Raw genomic sequence first — 21,972 nt, 5'->3', positions numbered from 1 at the left:
AAGTGTTCATTTGAACGAACTTGTTAAAACCCTGATAAACAGATTCTCTCTCAAGTCAATCATATAGTTTCAAAAATCAAATTTACTACCTTCAGATACTATACTTGTTACTGATCTACTGATAATTTAGCTGAAGAAGTTTTCTAAGAAAGCACAAGTTATGAAAGATTCTATAAAGATACATTATTTTAGCAAAACCTATAAAACTAGTAACATAAAGGGCATGGGAAAAATAATTTTGTAGAGGACAATAACTGCTATAATTCCAAGAAAATGTTTATTCCAGATAGCTATAACAAACATAAAGCTACTTGCTAAAAAACAGTGTGACTTCCAAATAAATTAGCTTCCAATCAAACTAGTCTGAAAGTTAGTAATCACTTCTTATCAAGATTAAAAATGTTTTCTCAAATGATGAGATTTTCTTAAATTTACAAAACTGCAAGAGGACTATATACTCCATATTTATATTTTATAAAGCAGTAAATGTGCAAATTATCAACTGTGTTTTTATGTGTGGCTTGCCAAAACATTGAAGAAATGGAAGATTTCATTCTTATCAAATACTGCTACTTCAGTTGAACATTCAGTACATTTTACTGGGTGATACACTTCTACATTCTCTGGTTGAACTGTGGAATTATCTTCATCATCAGACTTCATTTTCTTATGGCCCCATCTTCTCTTCTTATTCACTGAACTTTTATATCTTAGAACCTCCTCTCTGTTGACAGAGCAATTCATCACAAACATTGCTCTGTACTGAGTTTTGTAGTATTCATGCCTAAGAGAAAGAGGAAAAGAAATTAAATGTCATAAACATGTTTATCTAAAAAAAGATGAAATCTGGAGTAGTATCAAACTTCTCACCAAAACTCCTACTGACACTTTGCAAAATTTTACCCACATTATATCATTTGAATATTGCAACAATCCTATAAGATAAATAATACAATTATTACAGATGGGTAGGGACTATAATATAATCTTGTCTCCAAATAGACCTAAATTGAAATTCTTCCTTAAATATGAGCCATATAAGACTAAGCAAAGTACTTAACTTCTCAGAGCCTGAGTTTTCACATCTATAAAATGGGAATTAAAAACAGCATTCACCTAAAGGAAAAGGTGCTTTAATGAGTATGAAGTTACATAATATATTTTATTCCAAAAAAAATGCATTAATTGCTTGCCATTAAAATTCCTTGGCCTTTTTAAGTCCCCTCCAAACCTTTCATTCTCACAATCTCGTCAGTATCTCTGTCTCTACTTGCTGTCTGTCCCTCTCCCCATCATTCTCTCTCTCCCCATTATTTCCACAGGTAGATTCTTCCAATCACGCTTTGCTCCCTACCTCCCCCTCAGTCTCTAATTCCCTTCCAGTTAGTCTGTTGCTCTTTTAGTCAGTCTCAGAATCTCCCTGTATCTTTCTGTCTCTTTCTACTTCATTAGTCTGTCTCTCCCAGTTGTTCCCATTCTTCTACTTCTCTCTCCCTACTATCTATCTCTCCTGTCTTTCTCCCTACTTCCTCTTAAGAGAAAGGCTAGAGACCTCTTAAGAGTTTGGACCACTGGTGTCCTCTTCCATCCTTGCAGAAGTGAAAATGTTTTGAAAAAGGTGATAGAACACATATCCCAACCAACTCTTTTGCTTTCTTTCTTTTCCTGTTATACAGGCAGACAAGCCTGAGAGATACATTCTTAGCAAATGGTGGCAGCTTTGTCAGTTTCAGACATCATTAGCTCCTGAATCATTCAACAGGGTTAATTGACAGCAGAAGGGAATACCAATATCAGATTCTATGAACAAGGACAACAAGCTCTAGGACTATTTCTGACGGACCTTATCATCACAGTTTACTGGCCAGAAACAATGACATTCTTACTTGTGATACTAGCAGCAAGTAGCACAACCCTAGTAATTGGGGGTGGAAAAAGTGGGGGACGGGGGATGACCTAACTGAATAAGAGGGTCCCAGCAGGGGCTAAAGGGAAAGAGCTAATGCTCCATCAGTGACAACACTTGTAGCAATACTGCTGCTTCAGCATAGTGGAACACTGGCAATGCTTAACCCTAGCACTGTAGATGGGTAGCAAAATGTCCTGGGTGTCTATGACGAAAGAGTGGACTAATAGGCAGTCTCTAGATTACATCAGCTTGAGCATTGATATGAATGAGCATTGGAACAAAATTGAAGACAAAAATAATTAAAAGGCCTTTTTACATTGCTCTGAGTACAGTATGAAGTGATCACTTTCATTTCTTTTCAGGAAAGGTTTGGAAGACCAAAAAAGGTAAAGATGGGTTTCTGTATCAGACCATTTTGGGAATCCTGAAAACTTATAAGACTCTAGCATGAGCTGTCCTTGAGATCCCAGAGTAATAAAATACTCTGTGGCTCAAGAATGAAGCAAAAATACCAGTCCAGACTTTCTTTCCAGAAGTATGAAGACCCTTGTTCTAATATATCAAATCTGAATTAAGGAAATAAGCTGAAAAAAATGAGCAAACAGAAAAAGGATCCCATTATAAAAAGCTATTATGGTGGTAAGGTTACTCAAAAGACAGATGAGATAGAGGCAATGATTCTAAAACATCCTCAAGCAAAGCCTTAAAGGAAAATGCAGCTTGCAGCATGGAATGCAGATTCAATTCTAATTCCAAGAAGAGTTATGAAGCAAGGGGTTTTGTTTTTATTTTTAAGTTAAAATGTTTTTTTTAATAAATGCAACTAAAACACTGGAGGAAAAAAAAATCAATGAGAGCTATGGGAGAAACAATTGGGAAGGAATCAATAGGTTACAAAAACCATACCCAAACAACAAACTTCCTGAACATCTGAATGGATCAAAGAGAAGCAATGACTCCATGAGACAAGAAAGACTTCTTATTGCTGTGTCTAGTATAGACAGTTACCTAAATGTTATGCACAACTTTGGCAGAACTTTCACTTCAGTCCTGAGCAGAAACCCACAGGGCTTTGGCCCAGGCAACCATCAGCCTACATTGACAGCCACAGTGCAACTATGCAGAGAAATGGATCAAAATGGAGAAGTTTGTACTGGAGATGGAGGGAGGTAGGCTAATGCATATTATAGGACAGTTCATCAAAGAAAAGCTTATCCTACCCCTACAGATGTACAGCTCATATACATTGAATAAGACTTCCACACCATGACCAGACAGATAATCAGGCCAGTACTGATTCAGTACTAGACATTCAGTAACAATATAATCATAGCACTATTATCACACTAGATGATGTCTCTATGGAAGAATTCAAGCTACAGAAGTTGTAGAAAAACCTCAATAGGACTATTAAGAATATCTGAGTATGAGAACCTATCATCTATATGAAAACACACCCCCTTCCCCATCCAATCTAATTCCTGATTGAACCAAACATAACACAGTTGTGTAGATAAACTTTACTGTGGATAAAGAGGAGACTTTCAAGATGGTGTTTGCTCCAAAGGATGGCAATGATGTAAAGAATGTGGATCATACAAATTCCCCGCTGAAGATGCAGGCATAGACATGCACAATACTGATGAGTCTATTTCAGATTTTGTGCACAGTTGCTTTAATTATGTCATTCAGAAGTGGCCTTCTATATATGAACACCAATTTTCAAGACCTGTAATGATCATTTCAAAAACATCTTTTGGAAAAATTTTTAACAAGCTTAATAAGAAAGATTTTTGATAAGAAAAATATTTGGTATTAATACTGTCTCACTGATAATTGGGTAGCTTAAGATTCAAGTCTTTAGGTAATTTTGTCTGGACCCCTAAGAATTATGATTTACCATATGATGGTGATGTGCAGTCTGACAGATTAACCCAGAACTTTGGTTCCTTTGGCCTAATGACCACTGGATGGAAAAACCACTGAAGAGACCACCAATGGAACTGGTACCCTCACCATTACTGAGAAAACCTGAGAGGTCAATTCATCAGCACTAATCCTACAGCCAACAACTTTGCTTGGACAAGATAACCTTTCTTGGTCTGAAGGAAGGAATTTATAATCCCTTCACTTAGAAATACGGATCAGGACATATGTACTAAGGATACTTTTTTTTTTTTTTTAATTACAGCTTTTTATTTACAAGATATATGCATAGGTAATTTTTCAGCATTGACAGTTGCAACTTTTCCCCTTCTCCCCGATATGGCAGGTTGACCAATACATGTTAAATATGTTAAAGTATAAATTAAATGCAATATATGTATACATGTCCATACAGTTATTTTGCTATACAAAAAGAATCTGACTTTGAAGTAGTGTACAATTAACCTGTGAAGGAAATCAAAAATACAAGCGGACAAAAATAGAGGGATTGGGAATTCTATGTAGTGATTCATAGTCATCTCCCAGAGTTCTTTCTCTGGGTGTAGCTGGTTTAATTCATTACTGCTCTATTGGAACTGATTTGGTTCATCTCATTGTTGAAGAGGGCCACATCCATCAGAATTGATCACTATATAGTATTGTTGTTGAAGTATATAATGATCTCCTGGTCCTGCTCATTTCCCTCAGCATCAGTTCTGATGCATTGTTGGTGGAGTTGTGAAGGAATCCAACCATTCTGGACAGCAATCTGGAATTATGCCCAAAAGTAATCAAACTCTGCAGTGTTACTACTGGGCTTATATTCCCAAAGACATACAAAAAAGGGAAAGGGACCTGTATGTGCCAAAATATTTGTGGCAGCCCTATTTGTAGTGGCTAGAAACTAGAAAATGATTGGATGCCCATCAATTAGAGAATGGTTGGGTAAATTGTGATATATGAATGTTATGGAATGTTATTATTCTGTAAGAAATGACCATCAAGATGAATACAGAGAGGCTTGGAAAGACTTACATGAACTAATGCTGAGGAAAATGAGCAGAACCAAGAGATCATTATATACTTCAACAACAATACTATTATGAGGATGTATTCTGATGGAAGTGGATATCTTCAATAAAGAGAAGATCTAATTCAGTTCCAATTGATCAACGATGGGACAGAATCAGCTACACCCAGAAAAGGAACACTGGGAAATGAGTGTGAACTCTTTGCGTTCTTGTTTTTCTTCCCAGGTTATTTTTATCTTCTGAATCCAATTCTTCCTGTGCAACAAGAGAACTGTTCAGTTCTACACACATATACTGTATCTAAGATACACTATAACATATTTAACATGTATAAGACTGCCTTCCATCTGGGAGAGGGGGTGGAGGGAGGGAAGGGAAAAGTCGGAACAGAAGTGAGTGCAAGGAATAATGTAAAAAATTATCCTTCCATATGCACTCTCAAAAAAAATGTTATAATTATAAAATTAATTAAAAAATATATATATATATATAACTTTTTATTGACGGTACATATGCATGGATAATTTTTTTTTTCCTATACTCTCTAGTGTTTTTTTTTTAAATTTTTTATTATATATATATATTTTTATAATATTATCCCTTGTATTCATTTTTCCAAATTATCCCCCCCTCCCTCTATTCCCTCCCCCCGATGACAGGCAATCCCGTACATTTTACATGTGTTACAATATAGTCTAGGTACAATACATGTGTGTGAATATCATTTTCTTGTTGCACAATAAACATTAGAATCCGAAGGTACATGCAACCTGGGCAGACAGATATTAGTGCTAACAATTTACATTCACTTCCCAGTGTTTCTTCTCTGGGTGTAGCTACCTCTGTCCATCATTGATCAACTGGAAGTGAGTTGGATCTTCTTTATGTTGAAGATTTCCACTTCCATCAGAATACATCCTCATACAGTATTGTTGTTGAAGTGTACAGTGATCTTCTGGTTCTGCTCATTTCACTCAGCATCAGTTGATTTAAGTCTCTCCAAGCCTCTCTGTATTCCTCCTGCTGGTCATTTCTTACAGAGCAATAATATTCCATAACCTTCATATACCACAATTTACCCAACCATTCTCCAACTGATGGACATCCATTCATCTTCCAGTTTCTAGCTACTACAAAAAGAACTGCCACAAACATTTTGGCACATATATGTCTCTTTCCGCTCTTTAGTATTTCTTTGGGATATAATCCCAGTAGTAGCGCTGCTGGGTCAAAGGGTATGCACAGTTTGATAACTTTTTGGGCATAATTCCAGACTGCTCTCCAGAATGGCTGGATTCTTTCGCAACTCCACCAGCAATGTATTAGTGTCCCAGTTTCCCCACATCCCCTCCAACATTCATCATTATTTGTTCCTGTCATCTTTGCCAATCTGACAGGTGTGTAGTGGTATCTCAGAGTGGTCTTAATTTGCATTTCTCTGATCAGTAGTGATTTGGAACACTCTTTCATGTGAGTGGATATAGTTTCAATTTCTTCCTCTGAGAATTGTCTGTTCATATTGCATGGATAATTTTTTACAACATTATTCCTTGCACTCACTTCTGTTCTGAATAAAAAGTTATAATTAAAAAATAAATAAAATGGAAATTAGGAAAGGCAAAATAATAATAATGATAAATATCAGGAAGCTATATTAAAAAAAGTATCTTCAAAGGATAGTGAAAAAATTAAGAAAAACAGTGGATTGTTCTGAGGATTTTAAGATGAAAAAGAGAAAGGAGGACAAAGAAACAAAGGAGAAAGAAGGGAATGAAACTTGCTACTTCTTTTACAGAGATTTAAGAGTACTTAAGAGTGAGAGAGGAAGGAGAGGGAAAGATGAATGTCATAGTTATCTGAAATATGTAATTGTTGAAACACAGAGTTTGATATCGAACTGCATTACATTTAATAAGAAAATCCCTCTTCTCTCTTTTCATATCTTTTTTCCTTTCCTTTTTTTTTATTCTCTCTTAATTTCCTTTCTACTTGTTTACCTGTTGAGACAGGAATCTATGGAGATGCTGATCAATTGAAAAATGAATTAACAAACTGTTTTATGTGAACGTAATAGAATATCATTAAGCTGCAAAAAATGAAAAAAGATGTGACTTCAGAAAACCCTAAGTAATGCAGAATAAACAAAACCAATAAAAGTTTCTGTAATATCAACAACACTTAAAGAAAACATCACTACGTGAACTGATGCAAAGCAAAGTAGGCAGAGCCAGGAAAACAAAATATACAGTGCATAAATGGAAAAAAATTTGACAAAACTGAACTGAATGCAACAAAATTATAACAAAGCTTGACACCTCCCCCAAATACTGAGAAGGCAGAGATGGAGTACTATATCCAGAGATAGGAAACACTTCATATGTTAAGACTTTTTTGAAATGGTGATTAGTTTTGTTGAACTGTTTTTTGTTTTTTGTTTTTTTCCTGTCCCTTGTATTTACTATTTGTTGTAAGGGATTGAAAGAGAGGAACACATTAAAAATATTTAAGTTTATTATTTTCTCATTCATTATAAATTTATTTAAATTTTATTTATCATCCATGAAATATTATTAAATATTCATCTAATATTTATTATTTATTTTTAAAAGAAGTTTGCATAAAATGTCTCTGTCTTCGAGGAATTTTTGAAAATCTAAATTGAATTTACTTAAATATAAAGCTCTTTTGTTATTCAGTAATTTCACTTATATCTGACTCTATACAACACCACCTGGGGTTTTCTTGGCAAAGATACTGGAGTGGTTTGCCATTTTCTTCTCTAGTTCATTATACAAAAGAAAAAACTGAGGCAAACAAGATTAAGTGATTTGACCAGAGTCACACAACTGTAAGACTCTGAAGCCAAATCTGAAGTTAGGTCTTCCTAACTCCAGATAAGACACAGAGCTTAATTCAGCTTAAACATAAAATCCACCAACATTTTCAAACTCTTTATTCATTACCGTTGGCAGTCAAGGCACAGTGTAGTCATGCAGGCAGGGCAATTCAAGACAGCATCACTATTTGGAACAGCTTGTTGTTGATGAGAGAGTTTCATTCCCAAACAATGGTATCTATTGGAGAATAAAGTTTTAAAAAATGTATTGTAATATTAAAAATATACTGTTACAAACCAAATTTATATTAAATGAAAACATACAAAATATAATGACTTCCCTCATGGAAGCTCTAACTTATCTTCTGTCACTTTCTCCTCCTTTATGGGTTTCACATGATGAAATGGGCTTACTCCTTACCAAGGTTAATCTCTATTCAAAGGATCACATTTCATCCCTTTTCTGTCTCCTTTGCCCACTCACTTTTTTCTATTTATTTTCAATCTCTCCCTCGCTAATAGTTTGTTTCCTATTGCCTACAAATATGGCCCATTTCTCCATATCCTGAAAAAAATCATCACTCAATTTTTCTATCTGCTGTTACCCTATCTCTTTTGCCCTAGTAAGTCATCCTGGATTCCTCATTTTCCCTCACATTCCATATCTTAACTGTGGCCAAAGCTGGTCAATCTCACCTTTACAACATTGCTCAAACACAAACCCTTCTCTTTTCTGACAAGACCACTATTCAATTGCAGGCCCTCATTACCTCAGGCTTTGATTATTATAATAGCCTGTTAGTGGGTCTAAATGGCTTCAAATGAATGCTCATCCACTCCCTATTTAGCCAGTGAAGTAATTCACTACTGCCTTCAGGAGCAAATACAAAACGTGGTTTAAAATGAAATATCTTACTATACAATATCTTATGTCTATGAAACATTTATGAAACTAACATATGCTAGTATAGCATAAACTCCAGAAAGTTAAAAATGTTAGCCAGTAATGTTCTTACAATTTTTCACAAAAATTATCCAAAATTTTAAAGAATCTGTAATCTTATTAATGCAACTCTTCACTTGTAAAGTTTACAATCCCTCTAAGTATTCTCATTTTATATACTTCTTATGTCCTGGGAATTGAGGATCACTTTGCACTGAGGAGAGCTATCTATTATGCTAACATTAACATTTCTTTAAGAGACTGGTTAGCCCCACCATGTTATTCTCCTAAATTTTCAAGTGGATCATTCAATATTTTGACTTCTCAAAAGTCATAGTGTTGCATCTTACTCTGAATAAATGTTATCACAAAATTATGTCAATCTCAGAATTCTTAGGTTCTGATTTTTAAGATGATAAATTGCAGAACAACTGATTTTCATTAATAGAAGAGTCTCCTTACTAGAAGTTTCCTTCATTAAGGAAACCATTAGCACAATGCCCTTAACCCAATAAGAAGAGGTTGAAGGAAGGGAGAGATTATCTTGAGAAAAATAGAAAGCACAAGAAATTCTTTAAACACTATCCAATCTACTATGCTTCATATTTAATGTTAGTTCCAAGATAGATTTAATCAATTATTATCATTTAAGATGAGGATGATGATGAGAGCAAGCACTGACATAGTACTTTAGAATTTGCCAAGTACTTTACATATGCTATCTTCATTTGATCCTCACAACAATCCTGTGAGGTAAGTGCTATTATTATTCTTATTTAATAGATGAGGCTAAGAGAGGATTAAGGGACTTGCTCAGGTTCAGATAGCTAAGTAACTTAGATATTATCTGAACTCAGATCTTCCAGATTCTAAGTCCTATATTCCATTCATTGTGTTTTCTTGTTCATGTGTATCTGATTCTATGGACTTTGTTCAGGGGGTTTTCTTGGCAAAGATACTGGAGTAGTTTACCACTGTCTTCTCCAGAGTGATCCCATTTTATAAATGAGGTAAATAGGAGTTAAATGACTTGGATGACAGAAATAATAAGTATTTAAAGCTGGTTTTTAATGCAGATCTTCCTGACTCCAGGGCTGGTATTTTATACACTGTACCACTTAACTCTTTATTAAGTGTGCCTACTAGCTTTAATTGATTATCCAATTGTATGTAATACTTTGGGCAATATAAATTCTCCATCTATTTATTTTCTCCAATGAATTTTTAAACCAAATTCTGGAATAACAATAGATGGTGCTGTGGTGTTCTAGAGCTTGATGAAAGCAGCACCATGCCAAGTATAAGCAGGAATTTATTATTAAAATGGAATCTCTCTTCCATTTGGACTCTGTTCAGAAAATCTTTTATGACAAAGATGTAGCATATGTCTCCTTAATTTCTCCTTTCCACTACTGCATCCCAGTAATTAGCACAGTCCCTAGTACTTCGTATATATTAGTAGGCAGAAATAGTTGGGAGGGGAAAAGTTTTTTAAGTCAACTTAACTAGAATTTATTAAGCTCCTATTATGTGTTAGGCACTGTACTAAGTACTGAGAATTCAAAGAAAGGCCAAAAAAAGGCATTGTTCTCAAGAAGTCATAGTCTAATGAAGGAGATAACATATAAACAACTTTATACAAACAAAATACATAGACAAGGATAAATTAGAATTAGTCTCAGAGGGAAAATACTAAAAATAAGAAGGATTGGAAAAGGCTTTTTATATAATTTAAGACTTTAACTGATACCTTGCGAATACAATCCTTCCTTTGCAACAACAACAACAAAATTTGGTTCTGCACATATATATTGTACCTAAGATATACTATAAGATATTTAATATGTATGGGAATGCCTGCCATCTAGGGGAGGGGGTGAAGGGAAGGAGGGGAAAAACTCACAACAGAAGGGAGTACTAGGAATAATGTTGTAAAAAAAACCAAACCAAAACAAAAAACTACCTATACATATGTACTGTCAAAGAAAATGTTATAATTATAAAAATTAATTAAAAAATAAAAAAAGACTTTAACTGAGACTTGAAGGATGTCATGAAAGCTAAAAGGCAAAGATGAGGAGGGAGAGAATACCAGGCATTAAAGGACAGCTACCGAAAATGCTTAAGAGTAGGGAGATGAAGTATGTCAAAAACAGCAAGAAGGGCAGTGTCACTTAAGTTGAAAAGTAGATTGGAAAGAAAATATAAGAAGACAAGAAGGAGCCAGACATAAAAGAACCAGGATAAGAACATAGGAAACTTTAGGAAAGGATGGGTATGAAAGTAAGCAGTGTGAGCTAAGGCTTAAAAAACACACAGGAGTTACATTGTGAAAGTCCACTCAATGTCATATAATAAACATTTATTAGGTATTTTGTGTGTGTCCAGGCATTAAGCTAAGTGCTGGGAATACAAAAAAAAAAGGCAAAAGAGAGATCCTGTTCTCAAGAAGCTCCCAATCTAATGAGGAAAGACAACACATAAAAAAGCTGAACAGTGGGGTGAAAAGGGGGGGAAAAATAATCTGGTTTGGGGCATGAGTACAGATGTATACTCAGGTAGGAAATAAAGAGATGGCTGACCTGGGCATCCTCCCTCAGCAAAGGATCTGGGAAGAGCTTTCTGATCTCTGCCCTCCACACTCCAATCAGAAGAAGTGTCAGGATTGTTTTCTTGCAAAAAGATGGTACAGAAGGTGAATGTTAGAATACGAGAGAATGTGATCTCTAATTGGTAGGGAAAAGGAAGCCACTAGAGAGTACTGAAGTGAGTAATAACGTGATCAGAATTGTACACAAAAAATGTGTACATTTTGTGGAAATGACAAATCAAAGGAAAAGATTAGATGACCACAGCTGAGGCAAAAGGAACTAGACTTTACTATAAAATGAAGAGGAAAAGATAAATTTAAGAAATGTTGGGGACACAGAGTTAGTATAATTTGACAAATGACAATATATTGGGGGTTGAAGGAGGAGTCAAATAAATCAGAGGGCACAGTGGGGAAATTTGGACATTCAAAGGGAAGCATAAAGACATTAGGAAACAAAACTACAACTAGAAAACAACAATTTGCCTAATATAAGTGATTAAGTCTAGATTAATTTAGGTTGTATATTACATATGTGAGATAAATAACATATTATGAATCACACTGGACTAAAATCAGTAACATCAACCATTTATTTTAAAAACAAATTTCATTCAAACAGCATAAAAATGCACTTTTAATTTCCAATGATCTTAAGGCATTTAGCTGACTATTTTGAATTTCTCTTTCAGCGTTCTAACACAATATCTTTTTTTCATTAAAATTCTTACCCTCTTCTTCGTGCATCTACCCAGGCCTGATCTTTATTGTCTTTTTCAGGATCATATAATAATTCATCATTTGTTGGAATCCGATACTGTTTTTTCTTCTTGTTCACTTGTGATATTTCTGAAAGTGTAAAGGAAGTACCTTAAAACCATTTAAAATAGTCATGTCTTTTTAACATAGAATGAAGGATTTTCTATAATAATTAAAAAAAAAAAATTTCCCTGTTAATGGGAAAATTTTCCTTAAAAATGAACAAAAAGGAGAAGAGAGTAGTGTAGTGGATAAAGTATCAGCCCTGAAGTCAGGAGGAACTGAGTTCACATCTGACCCCAGACTCTTAACACTTCCTGGCTGTGTGACCCTGGGTAAGTCACTTAACCCCTACTGCCTCAGTCAAAAAAAAAAAAAAGAAGAAGAAGAAGGAAAAAAGACATCTTCCCTCTGAGTCTGGCATAGTATCAAGTATTTAATTCAACTAATAAAGATATTTACAATCATGGTAACAGGGAATAAATCCACATGCCAACATAAAAACTTTCCCCAAAAAAGTAACTAATGTTTTAAATGCCGAGTTACTCACCCAAGATGACATTTTAGGCAAATTACTTTATTTCTCTGGACCCAGAGTTTCCTTAAGTTGTATATTACATATATATATGTATATATATATATGTATATATATATATATACATATATATATACATATATATATATTTTGAAATGTAAAATAAAATTTGATCCATTCATTTCACTGTTAAACCAGAAATATAATTTTAAAAACCTTAATAGCGCTATCTGTATAAAAATATTCACCACTGCTCTAACTTTATTAACAAAATACTATAAATAAACTCTATGCCTAATAACTAGAGAATGGCTGAATTGTACAGTGAAAAAGAAAATTATGGTATCATAAAAATGATAAATGTGAAACATATGAGGAAAAATAGAATATGAAATGGTACTGAGTAAAAGAAAGAAAGAAAGAAAATAGGACTAAAGGCTAAGGTAAATAAAGAAGTAAAGTTACTTTGTTTATTTGTTGTTTATAAAGGTCTACTTTAGCAAGAAATGTTACCTCTTTTTAAAAAATGTTTATTTTGTTAACTTTTGTTGACAAGTAAGTTTGTAATGGAAATAATTTTAGAATATAAAACTGAAAATTTTTAGTTTGATCTGTAAATAATAAAATGGGAATTAATTCAACCATTTTCCTTTAAAATGTATACCTAATATAGTAAACACTTATACAATTAATTAGAACAGTAAATTTTATTTTTTCATCATATGAGTTCTTCAGATATTATTTTAAAGTAATTACCTAAATGTCTTTAAAAACTGAGATTAGACATGATAAATGTGGAAATATGTTTAGAAGAAATACACATGTTTAAACAACACTGGATTTACTTGCTGTCTAGGGTAGGGGGCAGATAAAAAGGAAAAATTTAGAAAACAAGATTTTACAAAGATGAACGTTGAAAATTATCTTTGCATGTATTCTGAATAATAAGCTATTATTATTTTTAAAAACTGAAGTTAGATATGGAAATGTTTTATATAATTGCATTATTTATGACCTATATCATTGTTTACCACTTCAGGGAGGGAAAAAGGAGGAGAAAAAGAAGGAAGGATGAATAGAATTTAAAAGTGTTTAAAATTATTTTTACATGTAATTGGAGGGGGGAAAGCACTAAAATTAGAGTACTTCATCATGCTTGCCTCTCAATTATCTATCATAAAAATCTAGTTAGGAGAAAAAGAAGCTGGTAAGAGAAGTTGATGGCTATAAAATCTGACCAAATAGGAAGGATGAAACTATAGATTGAAACAATATAAATACTTTTATCTCCTTTATCTTAAAAAAAAAAAAAAAAAACTATTAAAAAAAAAAAAGAAAAACAAAAGAATACAAAACAAAAGAGAACATTGTCATATGCCCAGCAGAACATGAGGGAAGATTCAAAATACATAACAAATTACCAGATCAAGAAAGTATCTAAATTAGTAGAAGAAATTATATTCATGGATGTCCATTTTTTCTTTACTTCCTTATAAACTGTTCTTTGGTTCTCTGCTGTGCATTTTATTTACTTTATTCTTTTTCCCCCTTTCACAACTGCAAGCAAACTATCGTTAAGATAAATTTATATATTCATACGTATGTAAATACATACACACACACACCCCTCATACATATACATCTTTCCTATCCCTAATTAATTTCTGCTCCATAACTTCTCTTGCTATTACTTAACCTCCCCCCACCCAAGGATCCCATCTTGTTTGTCTTCTTCCCTCATCCTTTGCTTTCCCATAACATGACTGCTATTTTTACCTTGACTCTGCCAATCTTTCTTTTAAGTTACCTACTGTTGAAGTGAATCTTAAAAATATAACATACATTTTCCCAGGTAAAAAAATATAAACAATTTGTCCATGTTTAAATAGTTTTTTCCATGTTAAACTAATATGAGAGTAACCTTTCAAATTCACTCTTATGTGCTAAATTTTCAGTTAAGTTCAGGTTTGGTTAAAAGTCCTGAAAATCTGCAAGTTCATTAAATATCCTTTTTTTTTCTCATTCAAAATTATAGAAAATTTTACTGGACATGATATTTTTGTCCACAGACCTAGTTCCTTTGATTGTCAGTAGATACCATTCCAGGATTTTTTTGGTAGTCTTTTATTGTAGCTGCTGATAAGTTCTCATACAATTTTAATTGTAGCTCCAGAATATTTGAATTGTTTTTTTCTTATTTCTTGAAAAATTTTCTCTTTGATCTGAGGGCTTTGAAATTTGGCAATAATGTTCCCATATTTTCTTCAAAGGATCTCTTTGAGGTGGTGATGGGCAGATTTTTTTCTATTTGTACTTTTCCCTCATATTCTATCATTCCAGGGCAATATACTGCATCATTGTGTAAAGGTTCTCTTTTTTTGGTCACAACTTTCTGGCAATCCCAATTATTATGTTTTCTCTTCTTGATCTACTTTCCTGATTTGTCATTTTTTTTTCCTTATGTTTTACATTCTGTTCTATTTTCTCATTCTTTATAATGTTTTGTTATTTCTTGGTCTCTCATAGTTTTCATAGCTTCACAGGCTTCTCCTTGCCCTATTTTAATTTTCAAAGAATTATTGTCATCTTTGAGACTCTGTACCTTCTTTTCTAGTTGGTTAATTTTTTTTTTCATAAGCTTCTTGTTTTCCTTGGATGGTTTTTATTTATTTATTTTTAAGAGTTTTTCCTCACTATCTCTAATTTGATTTTTAAATTTATTTTTAAGTTATAGTCTATAAATTCTCTCTGGGCAAGAAGCCATTTCCCATTTTTTGGGGGGTAGAAGCTTTTTTTTTTTTTTTTTTAAACTAAGGTATCCTTTTCTGAACATGAACCCTGGTCTTCCCTGTTCCCATAGTAAGTTTCTATGATGGGGCTTTCTTCTTTATGGATTCAGTTTTTGGTTTTTTTTTTTTTTTTTTAAATAATAGAGATTAGTGTAAGCACCTTTAATCATGGGGTGAGGGGATAGTTCCTTAAGCTTTCCTTCAGCTCTCCACTCTGACCAGGAACCCAAAATCAAGAGCTCTACCCTCTCCCAAGTGCCCACAACTAGCAGTATCGCTGGCCACTCTCTCTCCACTCACCAGGTACTGGTTCCTTTTTGGTCAGGTTAATCCCCAGCCCAAGGGATTTGTTCAACTCTTCTCAGGTTGTATCAGGAGGGCCCCAGTTATGCCTCAAGTCTTCTAGATTTTTCATCAGTCTATGTTTACCCTGAGGCGTAAATTTGTTCTCTTTGTGGGGGAAATTAGCAAAGTTTGAAATTTACTAACCTACTCCACCATCTTCCCAGAATCATTCATATGGCCTTTATCTTTGCAAATGTCTTTTGTTCAGTCATCATTAGCAGTAGTCAACTCTTCTTGACCCCATTTGGGATTTTCTTGGCAAAGATACTAAAGTACTTTGCCATTTCCTTCTCTAGATCATTTCACAATTGAGAAAACTAAAGCAAAAAGGATGAAGCCCAGAGTGGCAAGGTAGTTAAGTTATCTGAGGCCAGATTTGAAAAGTGTTCTTGACTCCAGGTCAGGTACTCTATCCACTGTGACAATTAGTTGCCCTAAATGCAAATTTGTTGCAGCTTACTTAAATTAAAATCAGACAATACTAATTGGCTAACCTTTTTTTTTTTTTAAAGGAAAAAAATATAAACCTTCTTGAAGAGTACTATACAATCCTTACCTGTATCTTCATCTTCAGAATCAGAATCAAAATATATGTCATTATAATAATTTGGCAGAACCATTGAAATTTTTCCAGTTCCTAGGGAAGAACCTGTTTTTAAAAATAATGAAAAGCCAAATGATAAAAAACACCCACATATACATTGCAACAGATGGATTTATCCAACATTCAAAGAACAATCCCATCATATAACTTGTAAAAAATAGGAAAAAAAAGCATCCTATAAACTCTTCCTCTAAAACAAATAAGATCTTGATACCTAATGAACTTGATATTTGTCTGGAATATAACCACACTTTATCCAAGAATTTAGTAACAACATGATACCCCTATGGTCCAATTTGGGTCAATGTTACAGGGTAACTATCAGAATTCACAAGACTATTTACTGTTATTAACTCAAAAAAGAAAAGAAAAAAGTACTTGTTTTTCAAGGACGATGCAAAATGGAGAACAAATTTCAATCAGGGGAACAAGAAGGAAATCAAATACAATAAATCTTCAAATCTTCCTTATGCAAGTGCCTAATCCTAAATGTATTTCTTTTTTCCTCTTCACAATATCATCTCATTCCTCTTCCAACACAAATAATATCATAAAAGTAAATATCACTTGTATCCTGGCAACAAGACAAGTACAACTTCTGTGGTAATGATACAAACCTCAGCTAAGTCTCTGGGAAAAAGAAAATGTGAGTCTGCTCTTTAAACTAGTTTAGAATAAACTAAGCTTAAAATATTGAGTTGCACACTTCCAGTTGATCAATGATGGACAGAAATAACTACACCCAGAGATGGAACACTGGGAAGTGAATGTAAATTGTTAGCACTACTGTCTATCTACCCAGGTTACTTATGCCTTCGGAATCTAATACTTAATATGCAACAAGAAAGTGGTATTTACACACATATATTGTATCTAGGTTTTATTGTAACACATGTAAAATGTATGGGATTGCCTGCCATCGGGGGGAGGGAATGGAGGGAATGGAGGGAGGGGGGGATAATTTGGAAAAATGAATACAAGGGATAATATTATAAATAAAAAAAAAAATTACTCATGCATATATACTGTGAAAAAAATTCTAAATAAAATAAAATTAAGTATATATATATATATATATATATAGTTGCAGATTTACCTGTTTCTAGTGATGACAATTTATCTTCCATTGTTTTTATAGTAGAATTTAATTCAGCTTCCATTTCTTTTTCAAATTCATCTTCACTGGATGATTCACTTTCACCAGTAAGACATTCTCTGATAAGTTTTCGTTTTTGGTCAGGAGTGCCATGTAAAAGTACATCTACTTCATCTTCAGAACTAAAATTTAAAGATAATCAATTAGCAGACCCTGGTATACAGTTTTATAGTAGATTTATAATTTTTAAAGGCATAGTGGCAAGGAAACAATGTAGTCAATAAGCATTTATTAAGTACTTAGTCTGTAGTAATAAAAAGAAAGGTATAAGATAGTTCTTGCTTTCAAGAAGCTCACAAATAGTAAAAAAAAAAAAAAAAAAAAAAAGTTATATACAGAATAAATAAGAAATAATCAACAAAGAGAAGGCATCAGGATTCTAGAAAAGACCTAAAGGAAGCCAAGAGATGGAAATGAGGAAAAAGAGCATATGGGACACCAGTGAAAATGCAAAAAATTGTGCGAAATAGTAAGGAGGCCAGTGTCACTGGACTGAAGAATATACCCAGGAGGATATAAGGTATAAGATGACTGGAAAAATAGGAAAGGGCATTATGTCTTTACTTTTTAACAACAGATACTTTTTATATTGAACACTGAAGGTGAGTTGAAATTACTGAAATTTAATGGGATGAAATAAATGGTCAGACTAGCACGTTAGGAAAATCACTTTGGTGGCTGATGTACTGGAATGAAGAAAGATTTGTGATGGGTATGCCAGTCAGTAAGCTACTTCAATAGTGCAGGTATGAGGAGATAAGGGCACATACTGAGTGGCAGCCATCTCAAGAGAGTTTTCAAATAATTTAAGGCAGGCTTTGGCAAAAGACTGAATTTTTAGTCTCTAAATTTTGGTGGTGAAGGTTTAAAGAATAGAAGTAGTGGGCCTTGAAATTTCTAATATATTTATTTTTTATTATTTTCCCCTTACATTTATTTATATAGGAGTTCAATTTTCAAAGCATTTGTGCAAGCATATTTAAGTTCATCAATGTAAGCTCCTTGAGCTGGGATTATTTCATCATTGTGTTTGTACACTTAGCCCCCAACATAACATACATGTTAGTTGCTTGTTAATTGAGCCTCATAAGAGCCTAGTTAAGTACAGCTAGTGTCATTTCTTTTACAGAGTAGTGCTTTAGATTCAGAGGAGGTTAAGAACAAGTAAGGGTAAATGATGATGTGCCAGTAATGAAATACTTACATTTAAATCCATATGATCTAGTTCTAAATACAGTATAATTCCTACTATACAAATCAATCTCTTTAAAAAAACCCCAAAAAACCTGTTTCTGAAGTCTTTTATATTTATATCAGCTAAATGGCACAATGATCAAGTACTGGAGAGAGTAAGAAAGATATGAGTTCAAATTCAGCCTCCTACATATAATAGTTGGGTGACCTAGGTATGTGGCTCAACTTTCTCAGTCTTAGTTTCTTCATCTGTAAAACACCGATGGGACTTTGATTAGAACTGAGTAAGACAAAATATAAAAAAGTTCTCTGCATATATAAATGCTAGTTTATACACACACACACACACAATATCCCTTCAGTCTTATCTATCCAGCGAGTCAGCCCTTGAAACAAAAATGCTAAAAAAAAAGTGGGGAAAGTAATTCAACAAAACTAATAGTTTTGTTGTAACAGCATCCACTGATTCTGGAAATAAGTGCAAGGCTCTACATTCATAAGCCTCCATCATTTGACCATATTGCCCTTTGTTAGCTCCTTACATAAGTCTGGTTGAATTTTTGGATACTATGAGATTTGAAGGATTATTTATAAATTTCATTCAATCAGTCTCAACTAGTTTTCTTCACCTCAACTTACTGACCTTGTGGCTACCCTAACACCCAAAGGCCCATATAAAGGAGCATGAAAGTACAACAGGATTGATGAGATAATATTTGTAAGGTAAGTATTTGTATACTTGGCATATACTATGAACTATATAAATGTTTATACCCCCAACCATCTCATGCCCAAACTCCGACAAAAGTCACAAGTCTCTCCCCACTAATCCATCCTAGACTCAGCTGACAAATATCTTTGTAAAAGCACAAATCGGATCATGATACCACTTTGTTTCCCATTTCTTCCCCCACTTTTCAATAAACTCCAGTGGATTCCAGTGACCTTCAAGTTCAAATATAAAATCCTCTAATTTGGCATTCAAGACTCTATAACCTGGTCTATTTTTCTAGTTGCCACCATTATTTTCCACAATTCAATAACACAAGCTCTTTTATTGCTTTCACTCACAAGACACTTCGTTTTCCAATTCCGTGCATTTTCACTGTCTGTCCCCTGTGTCTAATGTTCTCTTTCCTCATTTCTGCTTCTTGGCTTCTTTCAAGCCCTAGCTTCTATCCTCTGCCAGACTTTTCTAAAACCTGGAAAGATGTACGCCAACTGATGCTAAGTGAAGTGAGCAGAACCAGAACACTGTACACAGCAAAAGCAACATTGTGCAACTCTTTCTCCACAATTTAATGATCCAAGACAATTCCAAAAAACGTGTGGTGAAAAATGCTATCCACATTCAGAGAAAGAATTATCGAAGCAAACTGTTTTCACTTTTTTTTTTTTTTAGAGGGGGGGGTTGTGTGTGTTTTTTTCCCTTTTTGTTCTGTCTCTTCTTCACAATATGATTAATTAGGAAATATATTTAACATGATTGCACACATATAACATCATGTTGCTTGTTATTTTGGGGAGGAGGAAAAAAGAGAGAAAGAGAAAAATTTGGAACTCAAAATCACATTAAAAATTAATTAAAAGACTTTTTAAATGTAATTAGGAAAAATACTACTCGAGACTAAAAGAACACACGAAAATAAGACTTTTCTAATATCTCTTAATACTAGCGCCTTCCTTCCAACATTATCTCCAAGTTCATGTTGTATATAACTTACTTGTATAGCGTAGTTTCATTCTCACCAGACCCTGAGTTCCTCGAGATCATAAACTCTTTTGCTCTTAGCGCTCCGGCGCTTAGCATGGCGACAGGCACATACTAGATGCTTGTTGACATGGCGCCCGCAAACTGGCTCCCAACTAACTATCCCCTAAGTTTTATTTTATTTTGTTTTTCGAGAAGTTCCAAGCTCAGGAGGCTCCTCCCATTCGTTTGCGTGGGTTCAGTGGAAATGCATCAAGAAGCATACCAAGACCCCAATCTAGTTCATCTTATTCCCAGTCTCTACCTCAAGACTTCAGGGAGGGAGAACTCACTCTCCCTTCCGAGGCTCCAACCGTAATAGTTTTCCCACTTTAAGCCTACATCTGCCTTTGTGCTTTATCTCGGGGCCGCTCCGGGAACAGAGATCCTGAGCAGGGCCCGCGCCAAGCCTACCTGCTCAAAGCTGGCTCCTCATCGCTGGGCTCTTCAACTACATAAGGGTCATCGTCTTCAGAAGGCCTGTTCATGGCGAGCCGGTACCATAGCACAAACTGTCCTCGTAGACAAATCCACGGAACTACCGTAGCAAAAGTATTTTCTAATGGCTGCAGATAGATGCACTTCCGCCGTTGTCGCCTTGCTATTGCGCCTGCGCAAGTAGAGCTCAGGAAGGGGCGGGGAGGAAAGTGAGTACCGGGACGGAGAGAAACGAGGCTAGTGCTCTGGGCGGGGCAGTTTGGGGCGGGGAGGTGGCACAAAATGGGGCACGGGGGTGTGGTAATAATCAGTAGCAGTTGAGCTCCAGCTTCAGCACTCTCAGAGGAATTTTTTGTGTGTGTTTGTGTTTTCTTTTTCCCGATTACATGTGAAAACAATTTTTAACGTTCTTTTAAAAAAATTTTGAATTCCAGATTTTCTTCTTTCCTCCTCGTTAATATAGATCATACATATGCACTCATGCACAATATATTTCCATGTTAGTCATTTTGTTAAATAAAACACAGACACCCCCCCAAAGAAATCCCCCCCAACATAAAGAAGTACGCTTCCATCTGCATCCACACTCTTATCTGTGGGTGGATAGCATTTTTTACCGTAAGTCCTTCAGAATTCTCCCTGAGTACTGTATTGCTGAGAATAGCTAAGTCACTCACAGGTGATCATTATAATGAGGAGTAAACTGAGGGTCTAAACCGAGATGGGTCAGTTCCTTTTCTCTCTCTCCTTCCTTCCCCAAAGTAACCAAGGGCAGGATTCGGCAGCAAAGGAATTTGCTACTTAATGCTGAAAGGAAACAAAGTCTTTATTGGTAGTAAAGGGATAGACAGGCATTTGGCCTTCAGGAAGACCCAAACTGCCTGAAAAGGGGGATGTCAGTTGACGGGCATTGGCTGGTATACACCAAATGCAAATATTTCATTTTTCAGCCTTTCTTATATACATACATTGATGACTAGAGTCATCAAAACAATGTTTGCACAGAGATGTTATCAAGAGGTTCCGGAGATATCTGTCAATAATACAAGAATTCCCTGCTGTTGTAAATAAGACAGGAATTTTCTTATTATTGTAAATAAGACAAAAATTCTCTATTATTATCTCCTTCAGTCTCTCCCCAGAAAAGAATTTCAGATCATTAGAATG

The 21,972-nt window shown here is 34.5% G+C and overlaps 1 protein-coding gene across 1 annotated transcript; it reads right to left on the bottom strand.

The window, feature by feature from the left end:
* Nucleotides 1-258: 258 nt before the first annotated feature.
* On the bottom strand, nucleotides 259-21,360 carry EAPP (E2F associated phosphoprotein). Its single transcript, XM_074290622.1, has 6 exons — nucleotides 20,782-21,360; nucleotides 17,364-17,545; nucleotides 16,220-16,312; nucleotides 11,967-12,084; nucleotides 7,830-7,940; nucleotides 259-784 (listed from the first exon to the last, which is right to left on the bottom strand). The coding sequence occupies exons 1-6, from the start codon at nucleotides 20,853-20,855 to the stop codon at nucleotides 511-513; spliced, it is 852 nt and encodes a 283-aa protein (XP_074146723.1). The 5' UTR covers nucleotides 20,856-21,360; the 3' UTR covers nucleotides 259-510.
* Between the last annotated feature and the right edge of the window lie 612 nt (nucleotides 21,361-21,972).

Source organism: Sminthopsis crassicaudata, chromosome 2, assembly GCF_048593235.1.
Source record: "Sminthopsis crassicaudata isolate SCR6 chromosome 2, ASM4859323v1, whole genome shotgun sequence".
Classification (NCBI taxonomy): Eukaryota; Metazoa; Chordata; class Mammalia; order Dasyuromorphia; family Dasyuridae; genus Sminthopsis; species Sminthopsis crassicaudata.
This window is presented reverse-complemented; position numbering and strand designations above follow the sequence as displayed.

What these genes read in the sequence shown, in the direction of transcription:
- EAPP (XM_074290622.1), bottom strand. Translation starts at nt 20,855, where the DNA reads ATGAACAGGCCTTCTGAAGACGATGACCCTTATGTAGTTGAAGAGCCC. An exon ending in ATTGTCATCACTAGAAACAG is followed by an intron (nt 16,313 to 17,363) that starts GTAAATCTGCAA and finishes TTTTAAAAACAG; the next exon opens with GTTCTTCCCTAGGAACTGGA. An exon ending in CTGTGCCTTGACTGCCAACG is followed by an intron (nt 785 to 7,829) that starts GTAATGAATAAA and finishes TCTTTCTCTTAG; the next exon opens with GCATGAATACTACAAAACTC.